This window comes from Schistocerca piceifrons, chromosome 1 (assembly GCF_021461385.2).
Source record: "Schistocerca piceifrons isolate TAMUIC-IGC-003096 chromosome 1, iqSchPice1.1, whole genome shotgun sequence".
Lineage (NCBI taxonomy): Eukaryota > Metazoa > Arthropoda > Insecta > Orthoptera > Acrididae > Schistocerca > Schistocerca piceifrons.
Window position 1 is genome coordinate 365,589,833 of NC_060138.1, and position 13,339 is coordinate 365,603,171.

A 13,339-nucleotide genomic window follows, 5' to 3' on the forward strand; every position below is an offset into this window, starting at 1 on the left:
ACACTTTGTCAAGTATCAGAGATATGTGAGAATAAGATTAACGTACCAAGACCAAAGGAACTTCAGATTGTCAATTGTAAATAGCATCCAGAATCAAGTTAAGTAAGGTTTATGATTCTTATTATTTTAATAAATGTGTGTGAAAATTAATCAAGTTCTGTTTAAAGTTGGTCACCGTCAATCTGCTACTCTAAGCGTGCAAGTGGCATTTCTATTGTCTGACCTAACGGCAGAAGATAAACACGTCATGATAAGACCACGCGACATATTGCTGACACTCGCCTACTTCGCTAGAGCGACAAGTCAAATAATATGATGGTGTGTGTACCGAAGGTCTTACAGTACGCACACCACAGTGAGCCACTGTCAACATCCTGGGAACCCACCTGACACAAACCTTTTTTTTAACGCCAACACTTCCAGTATTCTGCAAACACTTCCTTCTCCTATCCCACCATAGTGTGACAATTCGTTCACTGTGATGAGCCTGTCAGCAGTCACCAATTTGTTAACTCTCTGCACATTGTCTTGAGTGGGTGCAGTACGAGGTCTGCCACTGCGAGGACAATCCTCAATATTGCCATGCCCGCTTTCATCATGTAACCTGCTTGCCCACCGACTAACTGTACTGCGATTGACAGCAGTATCTCCATACGCCTTTTTCAACCTCTTGTGGATGTTTCCCACTGTCTTGTTTTCACAGCCATCTTGAAGACATGCTGTGACAGTGCCACTCACGGGAACAGGTTGAACTAAGTTTGAAAACAAGCGGGAAGATGTATCTACGCACTGTAAAACTTTCACACGTGCAGAATGAAAACTGTATTTTTACAAAAATAGTGTGCATTTCTTTTGGAGTGACCCTTGTACTTAATTCATTAGGGGGGAAAAAAAGCTGGTAACTGGTGTATTTTGTGATCTGTCAAAGGCATCTGACTGTGCAAATCACAATATTCTTTTAAGTAAATTACAATATTATGGAGTAACAGGAGATGCTACAAAATTGTTCAAATCTTGTATCTCTCGCAAGAAACAAAGCTTGTTACTAGGAAAGAGACATGTATTAAGCTATCAGGCATCATCCAACTGGGAACTAATTACATGTGGGGTCCCACATGTAGGGCCCTTACCTTTTCTTGTGTATATCAATGACTTTTCATCAGTAACATTACCAGATGCCAAGTTTGTTTTCTTTGCCGATGATACAAACATTGCAGTAAACAGCAAATCAAGTGTAGTCTTAGAGAAATCCACTAATAAAATATTTGTGGACATTAATCACTGGTTCCTAGCCAATTCTTTGTCACTAAACTTTGAAAAAACACACCACATGCAGGTCAGAACTTGTAAGGGGTGGCCCACAAGCATATGCCTAACATATAATGACAAGCCAATAGAAGAAGTGGACAGTGTTAAATTCTCGGGATTACTGATTGATAATAAATTCAACTGGGACGAGCACACCACAGAACAGCTGAAGTGTCTAAACAACTCTCTATTTGCAATGTGAACTGTCATACATAGGGCATATAAAAATGAAAAAGCTGGCATACTATGCTTACTTTCACTTCATAATGTCATATGGGATTATTTTTTAGGGTAGTTCATCACGCCAAGCTAAAGTTTTCCAGGCACAAAAATGTGCAATAAGAGTTATATGCGGTGTAAACTCAAGAACATTCTGCAGAGGCCTGTTTAGGGAACTAGGGATACTAACTACTGCTTCCCAACATATTTATTCCTTAATGAAATTAGACATTAAAAATATATCACTTTTTCAAACCAACAGCTCAGTTCATGGAATCAATATTAGAAATAAGGATAATTTTCACAAGGATTTAAAGTCACTTACTTTTGTAAAAAAGATGTGCATTATTCAGGAACACACATTTTCAATAACTTGACAGCAGCCATAAAAAGCTTAACAACCAATGAAATTCAGTTTAAGAGAAGCATAAAGGATATATTGGTGGACAACTCCTTCTACCCCTTTGATTAAGGTCTCAGTAGAACCAAGTGATTGTGTGTGTGTGTGTGTGTGTGTGTGTGTGTCAAGTACAATCTAACTTCTGCCGCCATTTCAGTCATTTCAGTGCAGTAATGTGTTCATTGTAAATAAGTATTGTAGTAGTTCTATTATATGTTTATTACCTTATAAATTAAAAAAAATTAAGTTTAAATTCAGTGCATTAATGCGATCTTAGTGAATGAGTGTTGTAAAATGATCCTTTCATATAGTGTTCATTAAAATACAAATAGAAAAAGACAATCATTCCACATGGGACCCGTGGAAGGTACATTAGCTTATTTGTTTTAGTTGTAAATATTTGTCATGTATTATTGTTTTTCTGACATGTTCTACATCTTGGAGGACCTCTTCTCTATGAATCAAATGGAATGGAAGTAAATCTAATCTATATTTAGTGATGTAAACTGATATGAACTTGATTTTAGTATTCTTGCAACTCCTCCAGCAGTGGAGGAATAAGTGTGCCTCCTGAAATTCAGTTGGAGCTCATTGACTTTCAGTGTAGTTATGTGTTCAAGGAGAAGTTTCACATCTTACAAACTTTTTCTTTTGCAGCTCAACACAGCTTTCAAGTTCCATTTGCATGCTCTTGAGAGTGATGCTGTCAAATCTGTTCAAATCATCTCAGTGTGTGCGGCAACTGAGTTGATAGCAAATGCCCAAAAGTTGGTCATCATTTCACAGTTCTCCGTTTTACATGAATTCATTTATGAGGGGAACCTCATTTGTCCTTTGAAAGGAGGGAATTTTGGTATCTTCCCTAAAGCTCTATCTACAGAGTATGTGATTGCTAACACCATCTGGATCCTTCTTTGAGAAAAATCCAAGGACATACACAATGAAATCACCAGCATACTGTGTCAAGCAAAGACACAAACTTGCAATCTGAAAAGAGAAGAGTTACAAGCTCTCAAGAGCCCCAACACCAACAAGAGCATAATGGTTATGCCTGCCCAAAAGAGAAATCCTGCGCTTTTAATGAAGACTGAAGATACTGTTAGTTCCAATGACATACTGAAAGCTAAGTGCAGATTCAATACACCGGATCACGCGAAATTTGAATTGGTTACACACAGTATCTTCTGTCTTTGCAGACCTACAGAGGAACCTGCACAACACAGAAGACCTACTGCTTCGGCTGAATGGATTACCAAAATCCATAAATGTGGTGTATCACTATGACTGACTGCAAGCACACCTTGCTCACTGAATGTAAACCAGCAAAACACTTGGCATCTCTGCTTTAGACACATGTCAGAAAAGCATAGAGAACTTGGGACATTTCATACGGAAGTTGAAGAAACTAAAATCTGGACCCAACAACAACCTAGTCAGCTATGGTGTTGTTTCTTTGTTCACCAAAGTGACACTCAATGACTCTCTGGGACATGTTGTTGTTGTTGTTGTGGTCTTCAGTCCTGAGACTGGTTTGATGCAGCTCTCCATGCTACTCTATCCTGTGCAAGCTTCTTCATCTCTCAGTACCTACTGCAACCTACATCCTTCTGAATCTGTTTAGTGTAGTCATCTCTTGGTCTCCCTCTACGATTTTTACCTTCCACACTGCCCTCCATTCTGAGACTGGTTTGATGCAGCTCTCCATGCTACTCTATCCTGTGCAAGCTTCTTCATCTCTCAGTACCTACTGCAACCTACATCCTTCTGAATCTGTTTAGTGTAGTCATCTCTTGGTCTCCCTCTACGATTTTTACCTTCCACACTGCCCTCCAATACTAAATTGGTGATCCCTTGATGCCTCAAAATGTGTCCTAGCAACCGATCCCTTCTTCTAGTCAAGTTGTGCCACAAACTTCTCTTCTCCCCAATCCTATTCAATACCTCCTCATTAGTTACGTGATCTACCCACCTTATCTTCAGCATTCTTCTGTAGCACCACATTTCGAAAGCTTCTATTCTCTTCTTGACCAAACTATTTATTGTCCATGTTTCACTTCCATACATGACTACACTCCAAACAAATACTTTCAGAAACGACTTCCTGACACTTATGTGTCGATGTTAACAAATTTCTCTTCTTCAGAAACGCTTTCCTTGCCATTGCCAGTCTACATTTTATATCCTCTCTACTTCGACCATCATCAGTTATTGTGCTCCCCAAATAGCAAAACTCCTTTACTACTTTAAGTGTCTCATTTCCTAATCTAATTCCCTCAGCATCACCTGACTTAATTCGACTTCATTCCATTATCCTCGTTTTGCTTTTGTTGATGTTCATCTTATATCCGCCTTTCAAGACACTGTCCATTCCGTTCAATTGCTCTTCCAAGTCCTTTGCTGTCTCTGACAGAATTACAATGTCATCGGCGAACCCCATAGTTTTTATTTCTTCTCCATGGATTTTAATACCTACTCCGAATTTTTCTTTTGTTTCCTTCACTGCTTGCTCAATACACAGGTTGAATAACATCGGGGATAGGCTACAACCCTGTCTCACTCCCTTCCCAACCACTGCTTCCCTTACATGCCCCTGGACTTTTATAACTGCCATCTGGTTTCTGTAAAAATTGTAAATAGCCTTTCGCTCCCTGTATTTTACCCCTGCCACCCTCAGAATTTGAAAGAGAGTATTCCAGTCGACATTGTCATAGGCTTTCTCTAAGTCTACAAATGCTAGAAACGTAGGTTTGCCTTTCCTTAATCTAGATTCTAAGATAAGTCGTAGGGTCAGTCTTTGGGATTGGAATTATTATATTCTTCTTGAAGTCTGGGGGTATTTTGCCTGTCTCATACATCTTGCTCACCAGATAGTAGAGTTTTCTCAGGACTGGCTCTCCCAAGGCTGTCAGTAGTTCTAATGGAATGTTGTCTACTCCCGGGGCCTTGTTTCGACTCAGGTCTTTCAGCGCTCTGTCAAACTCTTCACGCAGTATCTTATCTCCCATTTCATCTTCATCTACATCCTCTTCCATTTCCATAATATTGTCCTCAAGTACATCGCCCTTGTATAGGCCCTCTATATACTCCTTCCACCTTTCTGCTTTCCCTTCTTTGCTTACAACTGGGTTTCCACCTGAGCTCTTGATATTCATACAAGTGGTTATCTTTTCTCCAAAGGTCTCTTTAATTTTTCTGTAGGCAATATCTATCTTACCCCTAGTGAGATAAGCCTCTACATTGCCCTTGTATAGGCCCTCTATATACTCCTTCCACCTTTCTGCTTTCCCTTCTTTGCTTACAACTGGGTTTCCACCTGAGCTCTTGATATTCATACAAGTGGTTATCTTTTCTCCAAAGGTCTCTTTAATTTTTCTGCAGGCAATATTTATCTTACCCCTAGTGAGATAAGCCTCTACATCGTTACATTTGTCCTCTAGCCATCCCTGCTTAGCCATTTTGCATTTCCTGACGATCTCATTTTTGAGACGTTTGTATTCCTTTTTGCCTGCTTCATTTACTGCATTTTTATATTTTCTCCTTTCATCAATTAAATTCAATATTTCTTCTGTTACCCAGGGATTTCTATTAGCCCTCGTCTTTTTACCTACTTGATCCTCTGCTACCTTCACTACTTCATCCCTCAAAGCTACCCATTCTTCTTCTACTGTATCTTTTTCCCCATTCCTGTCAATTGTTCCCTTATGCTCTCCCTGAAACTCTCTACAACCTCTGGTTTAGTCAGTTTATCCAGGTCCCATCTCCTTAAATTCCCATCTTTTTGCAGTTTCTTCAGTTTTAATGTGCAGTTCATGACCAATAGATTGTGGTCAGAGTCCACATCTGCCCCTGGAAACGTCTTACAATTTAAAACCTGGTTCCTAAATCTCTGTCTTACCATTATATAATCTATCTGAGACCTTCCAGTATCTCCAGGCTTCTTTCATGTATACAACCTTCTTTTATGATTCTTGAACCAAGTGTTAGCTATGATTAAGTTATGCTATGCTCTGTGCAAAATTCTACCAGGCGGCTTCCTCTGGGACATATCAATACCATATTCCCACAGGACATCACCAAGCTATTTCATACATGTTTTACCATGACCTACTTTATGCGAAATGGCAATTTCCTCATGAGTGTTCTGAAACACAGGTACTACATTAGAACCTTGTAAATATAAGGTGAAGTACAAGTACATCATCAGCATCTATGTTGGGTGGAGTCATGAAGAAGAAATGGTTGGTGGCTTCCTAAGAAACCTGAACAGTAACCATTCCAACATTAAATTTACTATGAAGGTAGCAAAAGGATTGACAGTTACCCATCTAGATGTGCTGGTTGTGAAGAATGGCAAGAACCTGGTGCACAACACGTATTGGGAACCAATACACATGGATTGATACTTGCACAAACTTTCATATTATCATACGCGCCAGAAGAAAGGTATGATTAATATTCTGACATAAGACAAATATGTGCCTGCAGCTTAAATGTGTTCTACAGAATAATGAGTACTCTACCAGTGGCACAAGAAGAGTCATGAAACCTAACATCCAGCCAGTAACACGTCACAAGAAGAAATGTTAGCTTCCTGCCACAGTCTCCTGAGTGACAGACAGAATCAGTTGTTAATTGTACAAACATGGCACAAAGAGTAATTACAAACCAATCAAGAAGAGATCAGCAAAGGACAAAACAGATTCACTCACAATGTTTGGAGTATACTAAATACCATGAACTTGTGGAAAAGTGTATGCTCTCTATCAATACCAGGGTCACTGAACATAAACTGTATTGCAGGTTGGGACACAGTTGGAGAATCGGCAACAGCTGAAAACGTGCTGTGTGAGACAGCCACACCAACCATAGAAACCCCCCCCCCCCCCCCCCCCGCCACACACACAAAAGGAGCTGAGAAGCAGGTACTCACTGTGGTGAAATCTTATCATGTCTGTTTGTTCAGTGTAGCAACTGATATTCATAAACATGACAATTTTAAAAGCAGGGAGAAAGTCTCTAACTAAACAGATTCTGGCTTCCCTTGCTGCAACAAATGACTGTTGATGGCAACAAAGGGAGGAGGCCCTCAGCTGGGGTGACAGGTACATGCAATCTTAGACTGCAGGCTTGATTTCAGTCCACCACCAGCAATGAAGGATGATTCTATGGCAATTCCAGCCACTCACATTGGCGAAATGTCAGAGAAATCATTCAGTAAAGGACAGCTAAAGATCACGAGATTAAAGGCAACATGCAATATCAATATGACGACAAGTGGCCACAAAAACCTCAACAATTTTGTAGCAGCTCACATGTTATCCATGCCATTGTAACCTATTTTGACCCAGAGGGTGTTCAGCTGTTGTTCTGGCCCACACTTCACCCACCGAAAACATCTCGTCATGGGTTGCCAAGACAACATCACTATGATAAACTCTGGAAAACAGTTGAATCAGCATGGAAAGACACATTTGTTTCTGTGATCAAGCTCATTTAGACTCGATGAACAGCTGGGTCAGTGTCATTGTTGCTGCCAGAGGTGTTGTCTCTGTGCACTAAACTTCACACCATGTATGTTACCAAGTCCCCTACTATTTTAATCATGTATTATTCCTACTGTACTGCATATGTGCAATCCACAATTTTGTTGTTTGTTATCCTTCTCAAATTTGGAATTTTAATGGTCAGCAGTGTAATTTGGGCATATTGTAGGAGCTGGTCATTTAAAAGAGAAAACAGAAATGTATTGCAGACAAAGAAAAACAAAGAGGAGACCATAAGAAAATAAGTAACTATAATGCTACAATTTCCACCAGCCAAGGAGCAATGCAGAAACCATGAACATAGTGAGAGAGACAGCTCATTATATCACTAGAAATTTGATGGCTCATACCACCAACAGGTATACAAATAATGAAGAATGAAAAAAGGGTTACTATCAAATGCCAGTGGCAATTTGTGAATAATGTACTCCTACAATTAGATACTATCTCTCAATCACTCTAGTACTCTCTTAACGCACTGACCATATCTGCATTATGACACAGAATGTTAATGACAACACTGTTAGAGCAAAGCTTGAGATGCAAGTGGTGTAGTATTAACAGAGGGCAAAGACACAGAATGTTGGTGTGAAGAGTGAGCTCAAGAAATAAGTTCAGTTTCTACAGGGTTATTACAAATGACTGAAGCGATTTCACAGCTCTACAATAACTTTATTATTTGAGATATTTTCACAATGCTTTGCACACACATACAAAAACTCAAAAAGTTTTTTTAGGCATTCACAAATGTTCGATATGTGCCCCTTTAGTGATTCGGCAGACATCAAGCCGATAATCAAGTTCCTCCCACACTCGGCACAGCATGTCCCCATCAATGAGTTTGAAAGCATCGTTGATGCGAGCTTGCAGTTCTGGCACGTTTCTTGGTAGAGGAGGTTTAAACACTGAATCTTTCACATTAACCCCACAGAAAGAAATCACATGAGGTTAAGTCGGGAGAGCGTGGAGGCCATGACATGAAATGCTGATCATGATCTCCACCACGACCGATCCATCAGTTTTCCAATCTCCTGTTTAAGAAATGCCGAACATCATGATGGAAGTGCAGTGGAGCACCATCCTGTTGAAAGATGAAGTCGGCGCTGTCGGTCTCCAGTTGTGGCATGAGCCAATTTTCCAGCATGTCCAGATACACGTGTCCTGTAACGTTTTTTTCGCAGAAGAAAAAGGGGCCGTAAACTTTAAACCATGAGATTGCACAAAACACGTTAACTTTTGGTGAATTGCGAATTTGCTGCATGAATGCGCGAGGATTCTCTACCGCTCAGATTCGCACATTGTGTCTGTTCACTTCACCATTAAGAAAATATGTTGCTTCATCACTGAAAACAAGTTTCGCACTGAACGCATCCTCTTCATGAGCTGTTGCAACTGCGCCGAAAATTCAAAGCATTTGACTTTGTCATCGGGTGTCAGGGCTTGTAGCAATTGTAAACGGTAAGGCTTCTGCTTTAGCCTTTTCCGTAAGATTTTCCAAACCGTCGGCTGTGGTATGTTTAGCTCCCTGCTTGCTTTATTCGTCGACTTCCTCGGGCTATGCGTGAAACTTGCCCGCACGTGTTCAACCGTTTCTTCGCTCACTGCAGGCCAACCCGTTGATTTCCCCTTACAGAGGAATCCAGAAGCTTTAAACTGCGCATACCATCGCCGAATGGAGTTAGCAGTTGGTGGATCTTTGTTGAACTTCGTCCTGAAGTGTCGTTGCACTGTTATGACTGACTGATGTAAGTGCATTTCAAGCACAACATACGCTTTCTCGGCTCCTGTCGCCATTTTGTCTCACTGCGCTCTCAAGCGCTCTGGCGGCAGAAACCTGAAGTGCGGCTTCAGCCGAACAAAACTTTATGAGTTTTTCTACGTATCTGTAGTGTGTCGCGACCATATGTCAACGAATGGAGCTACAGTGAATTTATGAAATCACTTCAATCATTTGTAATAGCCCTGTAGATCATTAAGGAGAAGATGATCAAGAAAAAGAGCAAAATACTGTTGACACACTCTCCATATTCCAATCATATGAAATAAGTGATAATCATGAAAGAGGATGACAAGAATTAATGAAAGAGCTCATGAAAATACTGTGTTATGATCAACATTTTTCTAATGTTTTATTGCATTGTAGCTTGTCCACTCCTTACAGTCAACTTCTTGAAAATTACCAAGTAACATGGGAACTATTTTTATCTATTCCTTAAGTGACAGAAAAAGAAAAGCTAGAACTAAACTAAAGAGTAATGAGGTTAGGTAGCAAACTTGGGAATTCATGCAGTAATTTGTATAAGAAATTAACATTACAGATATATGTTCAATTTAAAACAATTAACAATAATTAAGCTAAGAAATCAGTTCTTTATGAAATTCCTTACAGACATACATAACTTCTATACAGTTTTATAAATGTGTGTCTATACTTCCATATACAAACAATATTTGATTTTTGATTTGTTGGCTTACGAGAAAGCTTTTGACAGAGTTGACTGGAATACACTCTGGAATTCTGAAGTTATCAGGGAACAGAAGGTTAATTATAAGTTATAAAAAAAACGAACTAATTTGTGAACAACATATATACATGTGGCCCCTTGAGACACACGATAATACAATACTATACAGTATGGGATTTGGGGCACATTCACAATTTTATGTTAGAATGCCCAGTACTTACTTACATGGAATTTTTGTAGAGGTTTTCAGAGATTTTACTTCAATTTTTTCAGACTTCTAGCACTTCTCCAATCCTATAGTGTATAACATTATGTATTGCATTATTGTGCATCTCCTGTAGGACCACTGATGATGGTCATGTAGCCTGATATCAGTCCAGCAAAAATAAAATAAACAGGCAGCCTTGTATTCATCAGCTGTACCAAGACTGCAGGACACTGTGAATACAAAACTGAAGTAAGGTTGAAGGACACGGGAGTGTACTGCTTCCTTTGTGTTGTTCAATCTCTAGATTGTACAAACAAGGAAAAATTTGGAAAAGGATCTATAGTTCAGGGAGAAGTAATAAAAATTGTACGATTTGCTATTCAGATTTAAATTCTATCAGTGATAGCAAAAGAATTAGGAAAACAAAAGGCATTGTGTTATCCAAGAAGCCAATGCCCCCCCCTCCTCCCCATCCTCCTCTCTCTCTCTCTCTCTCTCTCTCTCTCTCTCTCTCTCTCTCTCTCTTACACACACACACACACACACACACACACACACACACAAACACACTGATCTACTCAGCAATGACATGCTAGGTACCTTTATTAGGACAGCGAGTACCACAGTACTCTAATCTTAGACTTCTTTGGTGGCTTGCATGCTATTCTTAACTAGCAACACCTACACTGTTAAAGGTAACAAATAAGCTAGTGGGATTTATATGCTATAATCTCATTCAACATGGTATGTAAGTTAAAAATGTGTTGCTCTTTTCTCATGTGTCTGAAGAAATAGATATGATAGGTCTTCAGGGCCTGATTGTGGGGTTTCCACCAGAATTGTCTCGTGCCAAATCTACAGGATGAAAAGTTCAAACAACGCAAAATGTAGGATGGAATGTAACAATATTATGAAAAGAAAAGTTGCTACTCAGCATATAGCAGAAATGCTGGGTTGCAGATATGCACAATAATAGATGGCGCGCGCGCGCATGCACCCACCCACCCACCCACCCACCCACCCACACACACACACACACACACACACACACACACACACACATTCTGTGTGTCTGTCATCTATTGTTGACAAATGCCTTACTGGTTGAAAGCTTTATTTGTGACAGTCTTTTTGTGGTGCCTATCTGCGACTCAGCATCTCCACTATATGGTGAGTAGCAACTTTCCTTTTCATAATACTGGATAAAAAGTTCAGTACTTTATTGGCATTCTTACAACATTCTGACAAGCTTTACATGCTTAAGTTAACCACATAAGAAGGTCATGTTCTTAAATGTTAATACCAACCCTTTGAGTCCCAAAAATAAAAAAATAAAAAATTTTAAAATTTTTCACAAAATTGACCTTTATCATCATAGTAACCAATTAATACAAAAATGAATAAGCAAAAAGTAAACAATCCAGGTTGTGCTGATTCACTTGGGACATACAGTTTTCAACCACTCATTATTTCATGATACATATTTGAATGCTATTTTGCATTTTTCCTAGGCACAATTCCACATCTCAAAACTTCAATGAATCACATACCACAATCTCCACACCAAATGTTACTCTGAATGTTGTGACTGCCCCAATGAACTACATTCATAGAAGTACTTCAGTGCACCACTAGACATCTCTATCACGCAATAGAATCAGTGGTTTCATGCAAAAAGCACTGATAATAATAATAATAATTATTATAATAATAATAACAACTATGCATTTAAATAAATTAAAAACATGGTTTCAGGCAGAAAGCCCTGGTACTCAAAGGAGCAACTGACTGACTTCAAAATCTTATTGCGTTCAGGTAACTTTGTATGGATTTCACCATTTTTGGCTCCATAGTGGGGAAAAAAGGTCTTGGATTACAATACAAAAGGAGGGTAACAAGAGCATCAAGTGAACACTATTACTTTATGAATCAGCAATGTAGAAATCAAGAGCAAATTTCCACTGGTATAATTTGAATAACCAAAATTTGTATATTAGACAGCTTACCTGATCCAATTTGAAAGCAAAGTGCACAGCATTCGAAATAACGGATAAAATGATAACAATATAGGGAAATGAGTAATCTGCAAAAGAAAAAGAAAAACAGATTTAAAGAATACCCATGGAATATAGCATATATAAAAATAAATGCACTTTTCACTTGTTTCTGTTGCAAAAGAGCGAAATATATCGTTAAACATGAGGGCTGTGCCGAAGTCCTTACCAGCTCGGAAACTGGAAATCTGTCAACAATAGGATTATTTTTATTTGAAAGAGAGTTGTTTTTCAACCTTACAGCACTGGCATAGTGCTCCCTCCACCACTGGATCTCAAACATTCTGTGAACAGTGAATAAAGGACACAGGCAGTTCTGAGTCAGATGCAGTGAAAGAGGGATTTGTTGCTCCACAATTTTTGTGCAATGATATGACTACAAAAAGAACAATGCCACTCTTCTCTAGTACATGTTTATGGTGAGTCTGGCCCTTCTTGGGCCACCATTGGAAATTGGTTTCACAAATTTTCAAGGGGTCAGGAGTATCCTGAAGATGAACTGCCTCCCAGTTGCCCCAGCAATGGCAGTCACCCAAGAAAACATTGATGCTGTGAGAAAAATGATTGAAGATGATACTCACCTCACATCTTGTGACATTGAAGCGATTATAAATATTGGACCAACTGCACCACAGACCTTCCTTCAGTATCATTTAGGCCTAACCAAGAGACATGCACGTTGGGTGCCACATTTCCTGACAGAAGCCTAACAGCAAACATGAACGTGTTAGTGTCTTTTATTCTTGAATAATTCAACGAAAGGTGGTCCAAAGACACTTACAATATCATTACAGGTGACAAAACATGGCCATACCACAACGACCCCAAAACAAAAAGGCAGTCATCAGTATTGTGCTTTCCTGGTGAGGAGCCACCCATGCAAGTTGGGAGAAGTAAGAGCTTTGGAAAGAAAGTAGTGGCCACCTTCTTCAACAGGATGCATCATCTCATCTCCGTGACAAACTTTACACAATCAGTGCTGAGTGGTTTGTGACATAATGTCTGGCGAAAGTAATTGGAGGTTACAGCACGCAAAGTTGAAGAAGACAGTGCCTCACCACACATGGTTAGAACAATGGACTACTTGCAGAAGGAGAAACTGCATTACCAAAGCCACCCTATTTACTTGACCTGGGCCGATG

At 39.4% G+C, this 13,339-nt stretch overlaps 1 protein-coding gene across 2 annotated transcripts in view; it reads right to left on the reverse strand.

Annotated features, from left to right (window-relative positions):
- LOC124794703 (JNK1/MAPK8-associated membrane protein-like) overlaps nucleotides 1-13,339 on the reverse strand; it is a 116,289-nt gene that overhangs the window by 27,196 nt on the left and 75,754 nt on the right. For both annotated transcript variants that reach the window (XM_047258286.1, XM_047258278.1), the window contains one exon: nucleotides 12,150-12,226. In XM_047258286.1, coding sequence (XP_047114242.1) covers nucleotides 12,150-12,226 — 77 coding nt within the window. The remainder of the gene's footprint in view (nucleotides 1-12,149; nucleotides 12,227-13,339) is intronic.